The following is a 23,238-nucleotide window of genomic DNA, read 5'->3' as shown; positions in this document are numbered from 1 at the left end:
GTATTGCAATTGTTGAAACGAGTGATTTCCCTCTTCATAAGGGAGGTGATAAATCCAATCTCACAAATTATAGGCCAAAATCTTTACTACTTATATTCTCAAAGGTTAAAAAAAAAAGCAAAAATATGATTACAATATCTCACCAAAACCTGATGTCAAATTCTACTCCAAATTATCACCCCATTCAACTCATTAATCTCACCTACCTAAAAATCCCCCAAAAGGATTAAGACATGGTGTCATGACCAGCTGCACACATAAAGCCAACCTTGGGACATTTTGTCAAAAAAGGTTGCCTAATTTTGGCCAAGAATCATAAAATAAATAAAGGTTGAGATTTTCTCTAGGAGACAATGTGGTGATGAACCTGTAGTTTGGCCATTTCTGGTAATTTTATTCTGCCTGTATAATCTAGTTTGGTTGGTCAGGTGCGATTCAGTTTTTTGTGATCATCAGTGGGTCTGAGTCGAAAACATAAAAACTAAAATGTCTTTGTTTTCATCACTTAGTCAGATGAGAAACAACCATCATCCAAACTTTAAATATTAAATTTAATATTTCAACAATTTATCAACAATTGAGATTAATAAAGAACTAATTTTGATTTTCAATTTTTTATCGATGCATGTATTGTAATTAGGTAAAGTTCGAGGAAGATAAAAGGAAATCTAAATTGTTGAAATGGACAAAAATCAATGCTTTTTTTCTCAACCTATCTTATTATTAAAATTCACTAGTTTTCGTGGTCCGCTTGACCAATCAATATCTTTCAATTAATTAAAGTTTTTAGTTGAGATAAAAAAGTTATTGTCACGAGTGGGATTCGAACCCGGATTGAAAAATGCCAAAAAGGAGGGAAAATTCAAAAGGTGGGTTGAGATGGGAAGTTAGTGGCCGAGTGGATCGAAGTCACGATAGCTCAAGTGGTAGAGCAGCGGTGTATCTAGCCGAAGGTCGTGGGTTCGAATCCCGCTCGTGTCACTGACTTTTTTACCTCAACTAAAAACCTTAATTAATTAACTAGTGAAGAGCAAAGTTAAAATGAAGTATATCTTCACTAAAGCTTATTCTTATTATTACAAAAACCTATCTTCGTGTAGAAACTGGTGAGGGTGACTTTAATCTTATCTAAATTGTTTCTTCTAATTGTAATTATCTACTACATTGATTAACGTTATCACATTAAAAAAAAACTGATAATACAAAATATATAAGTAGATGGATCAGTGGATGGTCAACAGAATAATTTTTTTTTCCAATTTTCATATGGCAAGCTGAATGAATGCATATAAATCATAATGTTTGGAGGTGATGAACCATATCCAGATTTCAGTTTAAGTTTGAAGTTATAAGCTTCAAGTTACAAAGTTACAAAAAACCTGTCTTTTTTCCAGAACTGAGATCAAAACGACCCAACTAAAATTTGATTCTTGGTCAGAACCTGTTGGTTTAACTCAACAACGATCCAGACAAAAACCGACAGCCAATTTTCAACCATTCGAGATAATCCAACGTTTGATAATTTTTTCCGACCGGGAACGTTTTACGGACGTTTCGGAGGTCAAAGATACGGGCCGTCGGTTCCCGGGAGGAAGTTTCATCCACTATACGCTGGCCGTTGCATAAAAGCACAACCTACGTGAAAAAGAAACACAAATTGGAAACCTGCGGTTCGAACTTAAAGGCGGCCCTCCTCCTAATTGGTAGGACACTTAATTCGTTAACTTTAATTGCACGATAATTAGCGAAAGTAGTATTACGTCATCCCACACAGGCCGAGATGAAATCAATAGAGTCTAATGTCCAACGTCTATAGTTTTTCTCGATAATTGTATAATGTTGGACCAAACTGAATAATCTAGTATTGAGGTTTAATGTACGAGTCAATTAAAATTGAGGGATTTACAAATCTTACCATTTCCAGGAGATAAAATCGAAAGGACACCAAAGTAAACAAGAATTAATCTTTATCTTTGTCAGCTGAAAATTAAGCAGCACAAACCTAATTAGGCCCCTATCGTCCTGGTAACTTTTAATAAAACCATGATTCTTAACTATTAGAGTTGTCTTTATGTAATCACATTAGTCGTACTCGTTTTAAATTCGTTGTTCATTAGGCAACGAAAGATTAAAGACATGCTTTACATTTTTTAAAAAATACGAAACCACTAAGGACGGATTAAATTCTCATCAAAATCCAATCAATCACACAGTGACCCAATACCAGACAATTTTCAAGTGAAGGATTTGAACACAAAGCACGAAGAAGTTGATGATCGGCGTAGAACGTATAAGTTAAACATAACATCTGACAAAAGTTAATAGAAGAGCTTCTTCCCTATACTCCAGTGATTTACTACATACAACATACTAATTTTATATCGCCAAATAAATTCGGAGTTAGCGCTGTAGATGACGATGACGAAATGCAAGACTAATTAAAATAAATATAATCAAATATTGCAAACTTAAAAAATAACACCTCCAGGCAGCTTCCCTTGATTTTCGTTCGAAATATAGTTGACTCGACCTTATTTTACAAAAACATAAAAGAAGTTCTTGAGTAAAATTATTTCCTGTGTTAGGCAAGACTGCACCAATTGGCTCGGAAAGTAACTGGCCCGAGCCATCCAGGAGGATCGAAGATGCGAGCGGTTTGGGATAGCATGAAGTGTTTGGTGCAAGGTTCATCGGAGGAGGTGAGGCTGTAGGCGAAGATGTCAGTATCCGGATTCCGTTTGAGACCGAAGATTTTCACCATTGGGTCTCACAGAAGTATAAAAGAAGTTCTTGAATAAAATTATTTCCAGTGTTGGACAAAAACTGACTGCACCAATTGGCTCGGAAAGTAACTAGCCCGAGCCATCCAGAAGGATCGAAGATGCGAACGGTTTGGGATAGCATGAAATGTTTGGTGCAAAGTTCATCGGAGGAGGTGACGCTGTACGCGAAGATGTCAGTATCCGGATTCCGTTTGAGACCGAGGATTTTCACTACTGGGTCTCTATCCAGAGTATGAGGGCCTGCATCTGAATACAAATTGTGATGATCACCCGGGATACCGTTGAGGATGGATGGGGATTTAAGGTAGCCGTTTTCGAAGTTAGAAACCACCAGCCTTGAGCAAGATTTCTAGTTGATGGCGATGGGAGGTCATTGGTTCGACTCCGGTTAGGATGTCATCTGTATAAACATCGGACCACGAAAACTAGTGAATTTAATAAGTAAAAGTATACTTTCACTAAACCTCTCCGTGGCTATTTCATTTGTCACCGAGAATCAAATAGATTACACATTTGAAGAATGGCAAAAAGGAGGGAAAATTCAAAAGGTGGGGTTGGAGGTTAGTGTCTGAGTGGATCGAAGTCACGATAGCTCAAGTGGTAGAGCAGAGGCGTATCTAGCCGAAGGTCGTGGGTTCGAATCCCGTTCGTGACACTGACTTTTTATCTCAACTAAAAATCTTTTCCAATAAATTTTGTCACTAGTTGTTCCTTTTAATGAGGATTACTTGTAAATAATTTGAAATGACAGAAAATAGTAGAAAAGTTTAATATCGCTTGGTTGCCAAGTAAAAGACAACGGAAAGAAATATAGAAAACGTCTGTTAATTGCTAAGGCTGTTTTCTCTCCGGTAGGATCGTTGGTAACTTGTCAATTATTATTGGGTGAGATATGGGCGCATTATGTGCACTAGGTCAATTTATATGGTGCCCCTATTGACCGGCTCATATTCAGAGGCAATTGTCCACTCCTCGAATTTACAAAGGGCCAATTGTTGGCTAACAAACGCCTCCTCCGCTGATACGTCTGTCTCCTTGCTTCAGAGTGACGAGCTTTTCAACGCCGATTTATTTCAATGCAGTTAATCGGATGACAACAACCTGCATTATTTCGGTTTCTGGTGGAAGACAGAATATCGACAATCGAATTATGAATTCACGATTTGAAACTATTGAATACGAAGAAATAAATTTTAAATTGTGTTGGTTCAGAATTCATTTTCGCGATCACATAAAAAATATACATTCATACGAGAACTATTTATATCCTGTGCTAAAATTTACACTTACGGTTTATATTGTGGTGATTTTATTTTAATTCCAAATATGTTTAAACTTTTTGCATTTTAATTTCGACATTTGTTATTCAACTTTTTCATTTTAATTTCGCCTTTTCCATTTATCAGTTTAGTTTTCCATTTTAATTTCAATTTTTCCACTTAATACTCCACTTTCTTTATTTTAATATAATTTTTACTTTTACATTTACATAATGTGTGGTGGCTAGTGACCGTTAGTCAATGATTATTCGGAGATCATGAGATGCGGTCTGGTGTGACGTAGGTTTTAGAAAAACATTTTCTTTATCGTGCCAACGTTTCAACCTTTATTGAGATCATCTTCAGTGCCTTGTGTTGTCTGCATTTCCTATTATTCAAATTTTTCTATTTTAATTTACATTTTTCCACTTAACATGCGATTTTATTCATTTTATTTTCGACATTTTCATTTATTATTCAACTTTTTCAATTTTAATTTCGACTTTGCCAATTAATATTCGACGTCGGGGGTTCGAGTCCCACCGTCACCCTGGCCATTTTTTCTCGTTAACCCTTCTCCCCCCCGAACTGTCAATTATGAAACAATCAATCAATCGTACTCTAACTAAAATGCAAGATCATAAGGCCATTAAGAAGAAAAAAAATCGACTTGCCCATTTATTAATCATTTTTTTTCATTTATTATTCAACTTTTTCTATTTTAAATTTGACTTTTCCATTTATTATTAAACGTTTCCCATTTTAATTAAAAAATTTCCTCATAGTATTCAGCCTTTTTCTATTTTAGTTTAAACGTTTTGGTTTAATAATAGACTTACATTCACATGAAAAACTTTTCCACAAGTATTTGATCCGTTCCTAAATTTATTTCTCTTAATTTTAAACCTTGTAAAAATTAATGAGGGGCGTCGGTAAGAGCAACGGTTTGGGCGTTGACACGGCGCTCATCACAGTAAGGTAAAGGTCCCGGGTTCGAATCCAGCGGCCCTGCATTCGAACCCAACGTGCGCCCTACTTAAAAACAGGATAGATGAACAGATTGAACGTGCTGTGGTTGATTACGCCATTGAATATCCTGCACACGGACAACACCGCAGCAGTATTGAGAAAAAAGGCATTTTTGTTTCGGGTAGTGGTGTTCGTTCTTTCGGATACGCCATAGTTTGTAAAATTTTAAAAACGTACAAATGGGCTTTTTTTTTCTAAAACATCGGCAACCGAGGATTCATACAACTTCGTGGTTGTAATACCCTCGTAGAACAAAAAAAAAAAATTACAAATGCCACACATGTTTAAAAATGTAGAGTTAAAAAGTTATGTAATCATTCTGGCCTCCATAAAGAAATATTTCTGATGAGTGACAGAGAATGTTCTGTAGAGTATCGTGTGTCGCGTTTTGGTTTCAATTCCCACATGTTCTACCCAGTCCAATTTCCAGTGTTTCATAAGTGTTCAACACGGACTGACCCTTTTCTAGGACAACCTAGGAAGCAGAACGTTACAAAAGGATAAATTACAGTTTTATACAACCCAAGGGTATTATTTTTATTTAGTTTCCAAGCTACATTGAAAAAGGTATCAGGTTTAGCGGAAAAAATATTGAAATCGGGCAACAGCTCACATTTCAGATTGGGCCACTAGATTTTACTTGAATAACACTCACAGAAATCAATATATTCATTTACGATGGACGTGAAAAATTGTGGCGACAAACAAGATTTGAGGGGGTTTATTTTTTCAGTGAACATAAGCATCTGATGAAACATCATAAACCGTTGTATTTTGTTAATATAGTCAATGTCAATGCTGCCGAATATAAGTTCGACTACTCTGACAACTATCACGAATTAATGTATTTTCAAAAGGGATTTTAGAAAATAAAGTCGAATTTTCTGGGATGCTTCTATGTACTGCATATTTCAATTGAAAGAAAAAACTTCTTATGCTATGAAAAATATTTTTCCTTAAGACCAACTGCAAAATATTAACCATCTTTGTTACCAAATGTTTTTTTATTGCAAACTTAATTCCAATCCAACCAAACTTAATCCACATAACCATGACGATTTAAATAATGATTATACTTAATAATAAGAAAATAATAAAGAAAATAAAAGCAACTCCTATGTAGTATGAAATGTCCACCTATCAGTATTAAAACAAAAATTATATTACAAAACTAAAAAATAAAGGGGGCGTCGGTGGCCGCAACGGTTTAGTCGTTGACACGGCGCTCATCACTGTAAGGTAAAGGTCCCGGGTTCGAACCCAGCGGCCCTGCATTCGAACCCGACATACTTATAAATGGGCTTTTTTTCAAAAACACCGGCACCCTAAGGGTTTATATGAGCTCTGGTATTGCGAACCCTCGTAAAAAAAAAATAAAATAAAAAAATAAAGAAAATAAAATCAACTCTTATGTAGTATGAAATGTCCAAGTAACAATATTAAAACAAACAATATATTGCAAAACTAAGAAATATTTCCATCATTCAATAAATTGTTTATCGGCCGTTTTACACACCTTCATAAATGGCCTAGAAAACATAAAAAAGTAAAAACTTTACATAGTGGAAACAAGAAGTACAACAAAAACCCAAAGAAAAAATAATAAATAAAAGCATAGAAATTCAACAAAATGGCCTCTTCAGAGGAAAAGAAACGTTGGCAATCTTCTATATTAGGGAACAAAGTAAAAATGTAAACTGAAAGTTAAACGGAATAAATTATTCACTCAAAGAATTAACAGAAAACGAAAGAGTAGTGACTTTTTTAAGATATAAATTCTATTTTCGACACCTCTAAGCATTGTGTTCGAATTTTTACATCCTATGATAAGTAACAGTAATTTTAGAAAAAGGACGGTGGATATTTGAAGGTTTAGCAGTTTCTCTACATTTTTATCCCATATGCCCAAAAGTAGCGTTTCGTAGTCTTAAATTCACTAGTTTCGTGGTCCGCTTGACCAATTCTTTCAATTAATTAAGGTTTTTAGTTGAGATAAAAAAGTCAGTGTCACGAGCGGGATTCGAACCCACGATCTTCGGCTAGATACGCCGCTGCTCTGCCACTTGGGCTATCGTGACCTCGATCCACTGTGACACTAACTCAACCCCACCTTTTGAATTGTCCCTCCTTTTTGCCATTTTTCAAATGTCGTGTAATCCATTCGATTCTCAGCGACAAATGAAATGGCCACGGAGATCTTTGGTGAAGTATACTTCATTTTAACTTATTAAATTCACTAGTTTTCGTGGTCCGCTTAAACAATTAATATCTTTCAATTAATTAAGGTTTTTAGTTGAGCAAATTTTTTTTTAAATTCTAAATTTAAAAATCTAAATTTCAAATTTAGTTGAGATAATTAAGGTTTTGTAGTCTGTAACTGTGTTTTTCGTCGAAAGCTTCCACTGTCGTACTTTAAGTTTGTAGAGTAGACCCTAGCGTCTGTTTATGTCCTGTCGTTTCGGTCGTGTATGCTAATTCCAAGTTAAGCATGAGTCAAGGTGGAACCTTTGTGGAAAGGGACATTGTTTTAGTAGATTGTAAGAGGCGATTTGCTTCGGAGTGAACATGCGACCTGGACGCACTTGCTTGCATTTATCTTCCTTCCCATTACATACACCAATCTGCTATATATGTGATATAGTTCTGAAGATCATCTCCGCAGGTTCAGGTTAGAGGCTGTGTCCCAGGATCCGAGAGAATTAAGTTGTTCTACGAAATTAAAACAAGGGTAAATTTTAAAACCGATTTGTGGACAAATTTTCGTCACAATAGCAGGTTTGTACGAGAAGCTAATAATTCAATAGATTAGCGCCATTACATCGTTTTTGAGATTACGTTGTTCAATAATCATTCAGTAGTTAGGAGTTTTTAAGCTGATGTGATAAAAAGAAAAATCGCTAGATGTTAGGTTTTTTTTGTCAAATTATATGCACGATACTCGTAATCAACATGATTCGATGCTTTTCAAATATCAATGAAGATTTAGAAGGAACTTTATTCCGGGGTATTCATATGCTTCTTATAAGTAAAAAAAAAATTTTGCCCTACGTCCTGTCATGTTGTGAACAACACAATTATTTTCCTCTATCGGCCTTGCATCCACCCACCAGAGCAGAACATGTCATTTTCTACTTTACTGGTATTATTCGAGCGGAATGTTCGGGGGGGGGGGATTCCTTTCTAAAAACAGTATAAAAAAATTGTTCGAACCGATTTATAGATAAAACTAGGAATCTACTGTAGAATTGGGAGATAAGATGATTCATCCATCCGTGGAGAAAAATACGTTTAGTACAATTAGAACCATGAATAATCTACAACTCGGTGGACACGCTCATTCAGCATTTTAAGGACCGAGAAAAATATTCAGTGTAAATCAAATATTGTTCAAAAGATAAAATATCTGTTTATTTAAAAATCCTTCGCGCTTAAATTATGCAAGCGTCATTCCTTTAGAAAAAAAAAAGAAACAACAAAAACTAGAACTATTTTTTTAATTTACGCAAATATTTTAAACAAAATTATTCATTATGTGTGGTGATTAGTGACCGTTTGTTATGATTATTCAGAAATCGTGAGATGCGGTCTGGTGAGATGTAGGTTTCAGAAAAACATTTTTTTTTATCGTGCCAACGTTTCGATCTTTAAATTCACTAATTTCGTGGTCCGCTTGACCAATTAATATATTACAATTAATTAAAGTTTTTAGTTGAGATAAAAAAGTCAATGGCACGAGCGGGATTCGAACCTACGATCTAGAAAAGTGGCAAAAAGGAGGGAAAATTCAAAAGGTGGGGTTGAAATGGGAAGTTGGTGTCCGAGTGGATCGAGGTCACGATAGCTCAAGTGGTAGAGCAGCGGCGTATCTAGCCGAATATCGTGGGTTCGAATCCCGCTCGTGCCATTGACTTTTTTATTTCAACTAAAAACCTTAATTAATTGTTTCGATGTTTATTGAGATCATCTTCAGGGCTCAAATTACGCAGAAAACAAACACGTTGAGCCCTGAAGATGATCTCAATAATGATCGAAACGTTGGCACGATAAAGAAAATGTTTTTCTGAAACCTACATCTCACCAGACCGCATCTCGCGATTTCTGAATAATTATTCATTATATTAATTATTTCGTTTATTATAAATTTGTTTGTACGACATACGACATACTAAATCAATGAGAATCGGATGACCAAATTACAGGTTTACCATCCCGCAGACCACATGGAGCAATGTCACTAAAATTATATAATTATCAAAAGAGGCACTTATTAGAATGTTCTTAATTCAAGAATTCAATTATATAAGTATTTTTATTTTCACTTTTTTAGCCTTTGTATCCGTTTTTTAGACATAGATATTTAAACTAATCATATTTAAAATTATAACCTTAATCATTTAGTAGTAATATATTTTATTATAGAAAGGACGTGTCATTTTTGATTTCGTTCTCGGTAAATTCAATCGGTAATTTCAACATACGTACATGACACATGGATTTAAAATTTTTGAATTTTGTACATATTTGGCGACTTTTTATCAATTAAAGCGTCGAAGTCCTGTTGAAGGATATATACTCTTCGAAATCTCGACGAAGGAACTGAGTGTTTTTCTAATTGGCCTTATCATGTTAGTTTTTTAGAAAATTATCCTACTTTTTTAGGATAATTTTCTATATAATTGTAGATCTAATTCTATCTAATTATATAATTAGATAAGCTATCTAATTATATGGTTAATAACTTGATCATGTACGTACATTTCTTTAAATTGTATTTGTAAAAAATAACTATACAATGAGCAAATAATGAAGATAATTAGATACAAAACAGATAGGTCTGACAGACCAGAAAGCAGCGGGGAGCGAACCAGTCTGCTTGGAGGTCATGAGACCATCGTCTTTTACATTTTAAGGGTGTACCTTGAGGAAAGAGTTTGGCTAGTGGGTTAGGTGGAGAGTTTAGAGTGAAAACTGAGGAAGCGTGTTCGGATCAGATTCTTCCCGAATGGGATTTTAAGATTTTTATAGATCTTTTGATTGGTGACGTAGAAGGGAGCGTTGAGTACACGGCGGAGAACTTCGAATTGAAAGGATTGGATTCGTTGGATGTTGGAGGATCTGTCCGAGCCCCACAATTCGACACTTAAATCCAAATCTGACTGATAAGTGTGATTTGGAACGGCAACAGATACTTAATTTTGAAGGTATGGTTTGATTGGCATTTAAAAAGGTACCTAGGTATATGTACCTCAGCGTGTTACAAATATAGAATCGGCTCCGATTATTTACGCATCAAGCCAATCAAAGCTGGCATTCGCAAGGAAGTGTGTTAGGGTTAAAATTGAAGAAGCGTGTTCGGATCAAACCCTTCACGAATGGGAATTTAAAATTTTTATGGATTATTCGAATGGTGCCATAGAAGGAAGCGTCAAGAGTAGAGAACGTTAGACTTGAAAAGGTTGGATTCTTTCGATGCTGGAGATTTGGCCTAGCCCTAAGTCCATTCCGTAAATAATAATCGGTCTGATGAGTGATTATTACGTATGCTTACTGTTAATTTTGGTTCCACGGTCTGAGTAGACCATATCTTTAGTTAAGTTCTTGTCTTTTTAAATTTAATGCAGGCTCTATATAAGTATGTTATGTTAGTAAAGCTCAAGAAAGTGGACTTGGTTGGATTGAGATATTACCTTGTTTATGTGCTCTGGTCAGCATGTTTGGCGTTTTAGTGTTACTTGTTATTTTTCTCGTTCAACCTGATCGCCACCAGTTTCAGGTGTTGTTGGATTGCTTCTGTGGCTAGGATAGTATTGGAATATTTAGATAAGTTGTGAGCTGTGTGTTTCGATGTATATTAGCAGGTATATTAGCAGTGTAGATGGTGTATAGTATTGGGCCTAGGATACTTCATTGTGGATCGCCAGCTTTGATTGGCGTGATGGGGAAAAATCGGTGTCGATTCTCACTGTAAACCGTCGACCCGAGAGGAAGTACTCAGGATGAGATAGTAGGTGTGAGGGAGGATATATATTAACTTTTGCAGGAGGCCGGGGTGTCACATATGGTTGAATGCTTCCAAAAATATGGTCGAAAGTGAGTTCAAGTGGAGGGCTACTTTAGGGTTAAAATTGAAGAAGCCTGTTCGGATCAAACCCTTCACGAATGGAATTTTAAAATCTTTATGGATCATTTGAATGGTGACATAGAAGGGAGCGTCAAGAGTAGAGAACATTAGACTTGGAAAGATTGGATTCTTTGGATGTTGAGATTTGGCCAGCCCCAAGTCCACTCCGTAAATAAAAATCAGTCTGTTGAGTGATTATTACGTATCCTTAGTACAATTAATTAAGGTTTTTAGTTGAGATAAAAAAGTCAATGGCACAAGCGGGATTCGAACCCACGATCTTCGACTAGATAGGAAGAGGCGATAGGAATTGGTGTCCGAGTGGATCGAGGTCACGATAGCTCAAGTGGTACAGCAGCGGCGTATCAAGCCAAAGATCGTGGGTTCGAATCCCGCTCGTGCCATTGACTTTTTTATCTCAACTAAAAACCTTAATTAATTGTAATATATTAATTGGTCAAGCGGACCACGAAATTAGTGAATGAAATGAATTGTATGCTTACTGTTGGTTCCACGGTCTTAATAGTCCATATCTTTAGTTAAGTTCTTGTCTTTTTAAATTTAATGTGGTCTCTATATAAGAAGTAAAGCTTAAGGCAGTGGACTTGGTTGGATTGAGATATTACCTTGTTGTTTGTGTGCACTGGTGGGCAGGTCTGTCGTTTTACTGTAAACGTGACTTGTTCGTTTTTCTCGTTTAACTTGATCCGCCACCGAGTGCACCAGTTTCAGGTGTTGTTGGATTGCTTCTGTCGCTAGGATAGTATTGAATATTTAGATAGGTTGTGAGTTGTGTTTTTCGATGTATATTAGCAGGTATATCAGCACTGTAGATGGTGTATAGTATTGCACCTAGGATACTTCCTTGTGGATTGCCAGCTTTGATTGGCCTGATGGGGAAAAATCGGTGCCGATTCTCACTTTAAACCATCGATCAAGAGGAAGGACATTTGGATGAGATAGTAGGTGTGAGGGAGGTACGTTTTTAACTTGTACAGGAGGCCAGGGTGTCACAGTCGGTCGAATGCTTCCGTAACTTCCAGAAATACGGATGAGCAACATCGTTTGCTTTTTAGAGCAGAGGATATTTATCGACTACTCTGCAGCTACATATTCCACATAATGGAGGACTCGGAATCCAAATTAATGGTTGGGAATTGGTTTTCAGACTGGAATATGGGAATTAGTCATTTAAGGAGTAGTACACAGATTTTGGATATAATAGGAAGGAGGCTTATTATTATATAAGAAGATAGGGTCTAGGGGATTTGTGTGGTTTTACTATTAGGGTTATTAAAGATCTCCTGGATGACGAAATTGGTTATGCGAAATATTGCGTTGTAAATACATATAATGTACAGTATTCCTTTGTGTATGCACATAAAAAATTAATTTTGGTTTTATGATTACTTACTTAATAATTATAACATATTTAACATAATGGTTAAAACTAACTGATGAGTTATAGTTTATTTTATTTTAAAGAAGGATATCAGTTTTTATAACTAGCATAGCCAGAAAGTTGCCAGAAAGACAGCGAGACAAAATTTCATCTGATTAACTGTCACACATATATCAGCTTCATAATTTTCAAAACCAATTAACCTATTAAATGGTTCGTTTAATTATAAAGTGATTAGGGGAAAAAAGATCAGAATAATATATTCGCCGGCCTGGAACAAATCGGATTATAAATCATGTTTTTTTTTAAATTGGATGTCAATCATTAGTCAACTATCTGAACTTTTTTTCTTACCCTCTGGAACCCTTGTTGAGAGACTAACATGAGATAATAAACCGTCTTACTTTATTTTAGAACTAGAAGGAAACAATTAGAAGAGGACTAATTACACGTTGTACGAGTTTAAAACCAAACCAATTTTTTATATCAACTGAAATGTTTCCATTGAAAAAATAAAAGGACTTTTTCAAAATGATCGATGAAACTACGTGATCATCGATACATAGTGCCAAAGCTATTTTGTAAAAAACATTGATTTTCGGACGGCGTGTATACCAAAAAGAAATAAAAATCAGGCATTTTTCAGTCCCTCTTGGAATGAATGGGGGCAGCCAGTTTCAGCAGAACACTATCTGGGTGGCCGGATCCTTCCTGGCAATGTCACCTTCATTCCTTCCATAGCAACAATTTTTGCAAATTACGTCGTAAATATCCGTTTTATTTTGGAATTTTTTTATCCGAATGCACAGTTAGCTAGGGATTTACGAACAATAGGCCGGTACTGGTTTCCGGTTTAAGCCCCCAAGGGAAGCCCAGTCGGCGAAAACATTCTAGATATTAAATTCACTAATTTCGTGGTCCGCTTGACCAATTAATATATTATAATTAATTAAGGTTTTTAGTTGAGATAAAAAAGTCTATGGCACGAGCGGGATTCGAACCCACGATCTTCGGCTTGATACGCCGCTGCTCTATCACTTGAGCTATCGTGACCTCGATCCATTCGGACACCAACTTCCCATCTCAATCGCACCTTTTGAATTTTCCCTCCTTTTTGCCATTTTTCAAATGTCGTGTAATCGGATTGGATTCTCGACGACAAATGAAATGGCCACGGAGATCTTTAGNTCTACCAAGTAAAAAAAAAAATAAAAAAATAAAAAAAAAATAAAAAAAAATAAAATAAAATAAAAATAAATAAATACGGAAGCTAAAGATATGAGAAGGAAATTAATAAGGACTGGGATTTGTTAGAGTTTAAAATAATGTCGTTATTTCTTGTCCATTGGTTGAGAAAATGAAGATCACTGTTGAGCAGAGAGATAGTTTCAGAGACTTGTTGGACATTGAATGTAAAGCTGAGTATCATCAGTATAAAAATGAAATTACTTTCACAAGCACTTCGTTCGCGTTTTAAATTCGCAGAAATAATACTAATATTGGGTCGTTTCACATGAAAAGGTAAAATACTATATAAAAATAAAATCATTTTATTAGAAGTAATATGTCCTTGACTTTCTACACAATTTTCCAAGGAGTGACCAACTTTTTTATGCCGGAACTGAAGAATTCTGAGCTTCGAAATGAAACAAAATCTGAAAACGCATTTTCGACTTGAACATCATTTTCAAAAAATTCGCCTTTGTCGTAGTTGTCACAATTCCTAATCAGGTGAAAAGATTGGGGACAAGTCTGGTGAATAAGGTGGATGCTGAAGAACCATAGCCAAGCTCTTTCAATTTGTTTACAGTATGTTTTGAAACATGGGGCCTGGCGTTGTCGGGGAGGAGGATATTATGACCTTTCCGATTTACCGATCCAGGTTTTTTGAGTAATTTTTTATGCATTTCGTCAATTTCCTTGCAGTACGATGTAATTAATGGTCTCACCTCTACGCAATGATTAATTAATTCCAGCCATGGACCACCATACGGTCACATCAATGTTTTTGGGTGTAAATTTGGTTTTGGCATTTGTCCTGGTCTTTCGTCGATGTTTAACCTGCTCTGACCGACGCTGATTTTCATATGCAATCCATTTTACATCGCATGTGATTATTCTTTCAAGAAAAGGCTCGGGTTTTGCCTGGCGAGCCATGAAACACATGTCTCAAGGCCATGTAACTGCTGTCGTTCAGTGAGCTCATAAGGGACCCATAGATCTTTTTGAGTTTTCCTCTGTTCCTTAATTATCGTGTCACGGTAGCTGTACTTGCATTTGTTTGTGCTGCGAGTCCTCTGACTGATTGACAGTGTTTACTTTTACTTGAAGCTTAAAGACATCGTTGACAATTAAAGTTGAAGGTCTTCCGCGAGGCTCGTTTTCCAATTCGGCATCCCCTTCCGAAAACTTAGCAAACCAACGGCGAATGGTCCGTTCATTTACACTCCCATTCTCAAACGCCTTACTTTTGTTACCTACAGCCGAACGACCGAGTTTAAACTCGTAAAGGAATATTACACGAAAATCGCGTTTCCATGTTCATTTTTTTTTTTTTTTTGGCCTTGTGTTTTCACATCTGCCATATCAATGGTGAATATTGTGGGAGAGACATACATCCCTCCAATCTCCGTGATTAAATAACTAAACCATTAGCCACAACGAAATTGTATATACCATTTCTGATAAGGGGGTGGTTTATATTACTCAAAATTTTACTGCTGTTAGCAGGTAAGAACAAGCCTCACTGTAAAATCGCAGAAAACAATTGATCTCTGTATTTTGTGGTTAGAGGGCAGGATAAAAAGATGTGATCCTGGTCCGCCAAAGAGCCATTATTACATCCGCAAACAGGGCTATCTTTAATACCGATCTTATATAAATGATACAATAGACGATTATGGTTCAGGCGAAGCCTGCAGATGGAAGTGAAAAGTTTTCTTAGCCCATTGACCGTATTAAACCATGGTTTGTGTGGGATTAATGGCTGGATACTCGCATGTACTTTTCTTTTTACTGTCTTGGATGAATTGTACTCCTTTTGCCATTTCTTGCTAATATATATATTGAGGTGTGCCACTATGTCGGAAGCTGTTACCCATGATTTTATTATTCCTGAGTCGGCAGGTTCTTTTGCTAGAACATCAACTTGATTTTTGTATTTGTTATAGCTATGGCCTTTTACCCATAAAAATACGTTCATACTCTTGTCTAATTCCATCAATCCGTGCTTGAGTGATGTGATCAATGGGTCTTTCATATGACTGCTGATAGTACGCTAAGGCTGTCCGACAGAACGTTTCCATGTTCATATTTGGAAGTATACTAAAAAGTGTATAATGGATTGGGGAGCTGCTCATCACTATAAACAAAAGTGGGGGATTAGTAACTGCTTAAAGCCGGGAACACAATCGACGGACTCGATGCTACCCGACGCAAATCCAAAGTCCAATTTTCCATAAGTTTGTATTACACTGCACATGTGCACATCTGCCCTATGCTAAACAACGCTACCCTACTCACCCTACTCCATGCTATGCAATCCCCACTGTCCAGATTTTCGTCGAATAGCATCAAGTACAGTCGAAGACAAAAGAACCGGACACTCATCCTTTTTTAAACTACATATATTATTGTCGTTATATTAATTACAACATACTTATTTTAATATAAACCAAATTAAGCGAGATCAAAAATTCATTAGTTTTTATTTTAAAAAAATTAATTTTAATGGTTTGGTATAAATGTGTGGTGATTAGTGACCGTTAAAAGATATTTATTTAGAAATCGTGAGATGCGGTCTGGTGTGATGTAGGTTTCAGAAAAACATTTTCTTTATCGTGCCAACGTTTCGATCTTTATTGAGATCATCTTCAGGGCCTGGGATTTACAAACATTGTTTACATATAACAATTACATTTTGGATGTGGAAAAGTGAATTTATACAATGCAAAATATATTTTTTATATATTCAATCAAAGTATTTCTACTCACTCAAAGTGTTTGTCTTCTGTGTAATTGTGCCATTCTTGCGTGTCGTGTCGAGAGTGCCAGTGAGATTTTGCTATTTTGTGTTTATATACGTTGGATTTTGAAGGGGTGGGGAAGGATGTCGGTATAGAAAAGACATTTTTGTATAAGGTGTCGACTCAAACATCCAAAATGTAATTGTAATTGTTTAAATCCCAGGCCCTGAAGATGATCTGAATAAAGAACGAATCGTTGACACGATAAAGAAAATGTTTTTCTGAAACCTACCTCACACTAGACCGCATCTCACGATTTCTAAATAAAGTTTGGTATAAAGTTGATCAAAACACAGGAATACCATTTTTTGATATAATGAATTTAACTAACAATTTAATACACGGTTTTGCTCATATAATTACACCATTTTCGTCAAATAGCGTCAGAACAGGACAATCATATTTTTTGTAGTTTATTTCAAACTAAGTACATGTAATTTTGTCGCTATATCAATTACAACATTCCTATTTTAATGTCATGTATCAAATTAAACGGGACCAAAATTCATGAGGTTTTATAAAAATTATTTCATTATGATGGTTATGGTTAGGAAGAAAATTTAAACTTAAATTTAAAAGAATTAAATTTAACTAACAATTTATTACACGGTTTTGCTCAAACTAATGCATTAAGAACAAAAGAGGCGTTGCGATTGTGATACTGATTTGTGATACGCTGTGTGACTGTACGTGGCGCGCGCTTGACGTCGTATAGATGTGCTCACCCTACCAAAACGTGGCAAGGCGTTGGGTAGTGTCGCATAGCGTTGCATCGGGTAAGTGTGTTCCTGGCTTAATTATAATGTGTAAACAACAGAAAACCGCTATATCCTCTCTGAATTTCTGAAACTGTAGAAATCGGACATTTCATGTGGAACAACCCAATAAAAAGTCGTTTTATTAATTAGGAGTTGTTTTTTTTGCGAAACTCGTTTCTTCGTCTCTTTATGCTGTCCTAGAAATTTAGAAACGGCAGTGATTACTGGGAATGCGACGATCTCTCATTTTATTTGGACGAACAACACTCAAGACTTCCTATTCGTTTGGTGGAATTAGAGATGAAGCTGCTTCAAGCGAAACATTTAATTCTTTGCGGACATTTCGAGGAAATGCATCCATCAAGGAAAATTGGCCTGCATTAGGGAATAGAAACTAGTATTGTAACTCAAGGCCTCAAAAATAGTTGCACATGGCCCATTTCATCGACCGTATCCACCAAACCAAACTGCTCGAAAATTAGGATTTTAATTGATTAGATTTTTTCTGAACAATGCTCGCCTTGGACTTCTCGTTATCATCCATAAACCACTGAAGATGTCGAGAAGCCAAATCGCGACTAACCAATCACTGAGATCCACTAAGAGGCGCCAAGGAAAGTTCCACATTAGACCTATTTAGATCGCAGTGGAGGAACCCTTAAAAGAAGCCAAAAGAAAGCACATGTTTCCAAATGAAAATGCTGGGGAACGACCAACTCACAGATTCTTTTAATCTGTCGGATGCGTTTTTCTAATCCATTAGCCCACCCTAAAGATGGCGAGAAGCCGAAGTCGTCTGACAGATCAGAACAGCAAGGAGATGAAAAACAATAGGAAACTAGCAAACTACAGGTTTATCACCCCGGAAATCTCATGATAAAAATATTGCGTTACCTATTTTTTCGTTGGTTTCGATTAGTAGCTGAAAATCTTTTAGAGTTTCGTAGTTTCCAGTGTTCCCTTAACCAACCCCTGAAGATGGCGAGAAACCAAACGCGTCGCCCAGCTCAAAACGGCGGGGCTAGGCAGATGAAAACGATCGGAAACTACAGGTTCAGCACCCCCAGAAAACGATAGAGAAAATGTTCACTTTGTTATCAGGGATGTGGTCAAAGAAAATATTTTTAATTTTAAACTTCGCCTAGCTTTCGTAACTTTATTGTACCTTCTTCGGCTTCTACAAAAGAATACATTATACATTTTTAATTTTGGCCAATCAAAATATGTAAGAACATGACATACATTTTTGTACTTACTGATTTTTAGTCAGAAGTAAATAAACTTGAATTGTTTTATTTTCATGCTAACACTGCAACCTTTTTTTCTCACTTTATTTTTCTTCTTCACTGAGAAATTTTTTTTCAGTGTTAGCATGAAAATAAAACATTTAAAGTATATTTACTTCTGACTAAAAATCAGTAAGTACAAAAATGTATGTCATGTTTTTACATATATTGATTGGCCAAAATTAAAAATGTATAATATATCCTGTTGTAGAGCCCTGAAGAAGGTACAATAAAGTTACGAAAGCTAGGTGAAGATTTAAAATTAAAAATATTTTATTTGACCACATCCCTGATAACTAAGTGAACATTGTCTGCATAAGCTGGTCGATAAAACTACAAAACAAGAGAGAAAATCTCACAATAAAAATATTTCGTTACTTTTTCCGTTGGTTTTGATTAACCCGATGAAAACCATTTACAGTTTCACCGTTTCCAGCGATCATTTTAAACTGATAGATGCGTTTAGACTTCTATCATACATTCCACCACTGAGGATGACGAGAAACCAAAACGCGTCTGATAGACCAAAACAGCGAGAATAGATAGATGAAAACAATCGATAAGACCCCGCAAACCTCAAGAGGAAATCTTAATCTTTTGTCAAAAATCAAAAATTGTCTCAATTATGATAGAAAATTAATTATTAAAATAAAGTTGGATTTTCGAACAGTAATTATAATTTAATAATGGTGAAATCATGAGGTTGTTTTTTGTAAGTGGGGTACATAATATTAAGACTTACTATTATCATTCAGAAATCGTGAGATGCGGTCTGGTGTGATGCAGGTTTCAGAAAAACATTTTCACTATCGTGCCAACGTTTCGATCTTTATTGAGATCATCTTCAGGGCCTGGGATTTACAAACATTGGAATATAAAAAATATATTTTGCATTGTATAAATTCACTTTTTTCCACATCCTACATGTATTTGTTAAATTTAAACAATGTTTGTAAATCCCAGGCNTTAACGGTCACTAATCACCACACTTACTATTATCATTATTTATTATAAAATAATTTTTTGCATACTGTAAGTGTTTCAGCCAAAACGTATAAATTACATAAAATTGTATCATTATTAATTTTTTAATTAAGGTAGTAAATGAAAATAAATCTACAGTATTTTTATTTCAAGATTCATCGACTTGCCGACAAATACGTCGAAGCAATCCACCTGCTGGTAAAATATCCTAATTCTAAATTCTAAGGGTACCTCCTCAAGATCGAAACGTTGGCATGATAATGAAAATGTTTTTCTGAAACTTACATCACACCAGACTGCATCTCACGATTTTTGAATAATCATCGATTAACGGTCACTAACCACCACACTTCCTATTATCATTATTTATTATAAAATAATTTTTTGCATACTGTAAGTGTTTCAGCCAAAACGTATAAATTACATAAAAATTGTATCATTATTAATTTTTTAATTGAGGTAGTAAATGAAAATAAATCTACAGTATTTTTATTTCAAGATTCATCGACTTGCCCGCAAATACGTCGAAGCAATCCACCTGCTGGTAAAATAATCCTAATTCTAAATTCTAAGGGTACCTCCTCAATAATGACATACTAAAGGATGTTAGGATCAAGTACATATACGATCGAGGTGGATTGGATGTCTATTTAGCGGCTGAAATTCTCGTCTCCTAGGTAAAATGAGTCTGAAGAAAGGAAACAACGAATGAACAGCAATTTACAGCCGCCACATCTGAGTCACGGTCGCTATTTGTTTCTCTTTGAAAACTGCCGCACTCTTCACTTCATCTAAAACCGCTTGCACAGATTTATTTATTTATTTAACGGACAGCCACAAGCTTTTTTCTAATCAACAAAATGTAAAAAAGTAACAGTTTACAAATTTACTTGGTTTACTATAAAATAATATAATACAAAATATACAACGAATAGAAAAGTACATTTATAAAATTATTCAGAAATCTGCGGTCTGGTGTGATGTAGGTTTCAGAAAAACATTTTCTTTATCGTGCCAACGTTTCGATCTTTATTGCGATCATCTTCAGGGTCTGGGATTTACAAACATTGATTAAATTTAACAAAAACATGTAGGATGTGGAAAAAATTGAATTTATACAATGCAAAATATATTTTTTATATTCAAAGTATTTCTACTCACTCAAAGTGTTTGTTTTCTGTGTAATTGTTTTTTTTCTTTCTGAAACCTACAACCGCATCTCACGATTTCTGAATAATCTTCGACTAACGGTCACTCATCACCACACATACATTTATAAAATTTATAACAAATTTGAATGAGAATTCAGTGAACATTCCAGAAATGAAAACTCTTCAGAAAATAAAAAATAAGCTCATCCTATGTTCATTGGTTGAATTGGGTCCTATGAAATAAAATATATGAACTCGTAAAGCACCAAACTAATAGAAAGAAATGAGATTAACTAGATTAATATTGAGTAAACTTTATAACTAAACTACATTAATTACACAGGGTTTAATTTGAGCGCAATGGTGTTTGAGAAGTTTTACACGAAAAAGCCAAATTTTTAATTTAAAAAAAGTTTTGCATTACGTTAATATCTTATATCCTGCTGCTGACACTGTTCAATAAGAAAGCTTTTTAAATTATTTTAAAAAATCGAACAACGCAAATGTCATGTGCAAACTTGGATTTAGCCACTTTAAATTAGGCAGAAAATTGTGCATAAAAATAAAATTAAATAAAGAGATAATAAGCACCTGTGGTCACTATGATCAGTACGGCGATTCGAAAAGGCGAATTGGGGTCCATTTGATTTCCAATCTTCCGCCCAGGAAGAGTACTTCAGGACTACTGAAACTGATTGCTGAACTACGGGTACGATGCAGTGGGGGCTGGTAGCTGCTGAGTTGCCGGCTTCCCACTCCACTGTCTTCTGTTTCCAACTTTGAAATCTATCAATCTATCTTTCGTCGTCTTTATTTAAAAATTGTACTAATGAAATAAATCAGCCAGTAACAAATAGTGTAAATAAATAATTGGGTGAAGAAAAATGTACGATTTTGCAATGTTAAAAGTTATTGTTGAAGGAATTACTTGTAAAGGACGAAAATTGTCTTTTTTCCTTTGAAGTTTTAGGGGTCTTGACATTTGGCTCTTTTTTTCTATTGAGTCCGAAATTCGCGTAAATTCAAAACAAATATAGAAATAGAATTGTTTAAATTTCAATAATGATTTGATGTTGGAGTGCTCAATATTTCCAATATCAACCCTCTCGCACTGGACTTTGCGCTAATGGTGAAAACCAAGGCAAAAAAAAAAAAAAACCCTCTCGCACAACCTATTCACACTAATAAATACATTCACTCTTACTATACACAAAAGAGTATACTAAATAGGGCATTTCAGCACCCAATGAAATTGTTTTTAGGTCCAAACCATCTCACTCTCTTAAATACACACTTTCCTATTTACATACATTCACTCAAGTACTCGATATTACTCTGCCACCTTTATGCAACTTATCTAATTGGATGTTGAGAGGGTGCTCAATATTTCCAATATCAACCCTCTCTCACAACATATTCACACTAATAAATACATTCACTCTCACTATACACAAAAGAGTATACTAAATAAAACATGTGTAAATACTTTATACAATAAAAAAAGCCCTGTTTTTTCAAAAATACAGGGGACACATGCTCCCTGCCGGCTCAAACACAATTCTCACATTGAGTGGCCTACACGCTCACTATATGAGCCCAAGAAATGAACCATCCAATTAAGTGCGACACATAGTGTAATGTGTTTGTACATGCCAAACCTAGGCTACATTATAAACTAACTTTCAATCAATTAATTATTCTTTCAAAGGTCTTAGTTGAGATAAAAACGTCAGTGTCACGAGTGGGATTCGAACCCACGACCTTTGGCTAAATACACCGCTATTCTACCACTTGAGACTTTGATCCACTCGGACCCAACTCTTCATCTCAACCGTTTGGATTTTCTCTCTTTTTGCCATTTTCAAATGTCGTGTAATCAGAACTAACTGGCCTAGTCTTAACTGATTAGGATGATCCCTCTTTTATGAGAGTGACCCAAACCCTCGAAACTACCATTTCATTTTGATCATATTTTTATTTACATTTTTAGTATCTGAGGGCCGGATCAGGTTTGGAAGTACATCATGGCTCTAATCACTTCATTCACGTTTTCATTACACTCCATAACTATGTGTCCAGGATCCAGACAACTACTACACCACTTTTTTGATTCTAATCTTCAACATATTAGAGCATATTAGTGTTTTATATCTGTTGAAACATAAACATTTAACCTTATACTAATATAATATTTAGAGAGGTTATGTATTGCTTGATAAACCAGAACACCTACAAGTAAAATGGAAACACTTTATTAAAGCATTTATGGAAATTAAATAATACAACTGGAACAACATTATGCACCTTTAATAAAAGCACATATTCGTTAATTAGATTTGGGCGTATGTTACAAAATAAGGATACAACAGAGATTTTGGTGATTCATGTTAATTGTGGTAAACATTTAATTGCTCTGGGGATAGATTTTTTTGCGTTTTTA

The 23,238-nt window shown here is 35.3% G+C and overlaps 1 protein-coding gene across 2 annotated transcripts in view; it reads right to left on the bottom strand.

Annotated features, from left to right (window-relative positions):
• The window catches only part of LOC106667012 (neuroglian-like), a 29,105-nt gene extending 7,627 nt beyond the window's left edge, over positions 1 to 21,478 (bottom strand). For both annotated transcript variants that reach the window (XM_024228662.1, XM_014394603.2), the window contains exon 1: positions 21,390 to 21,478. In XM_024228662.1, coding sequence (XP_024084430.1) covers positions 21,390 to 21,441 — 52 coding nt within the window. In that variant the 5' untranslated portion in view covers positions 21,442 to 21,478. The remainder of the gene's footprint in view (positions 1 to 21,389) is intronic.
• Positions 21,479 to 23,238: the final 1,760 nt, after the last annotated feature.

This window comes from Cimex lectularius, unplaced genomic scaffold (assembly GCF_000648675.2).
Source record: "Cimex lectularius strain Harlan isolate CLEC.00 unplaced genomic scaffold, Clec_2.1 scaffold226, whole genome shotgun sequence".
Taxonomy (NCBI): Eukaryota; Metazoa; Arthropoda; class Insecta; order Hemiptera; family Cimicidae; genus Cimex; species Cimex lectularius.
Note: the sequence above shows the minus strand (reverse complement) of the source record. Positions and strands in the feature narration are given on the sequence as shown.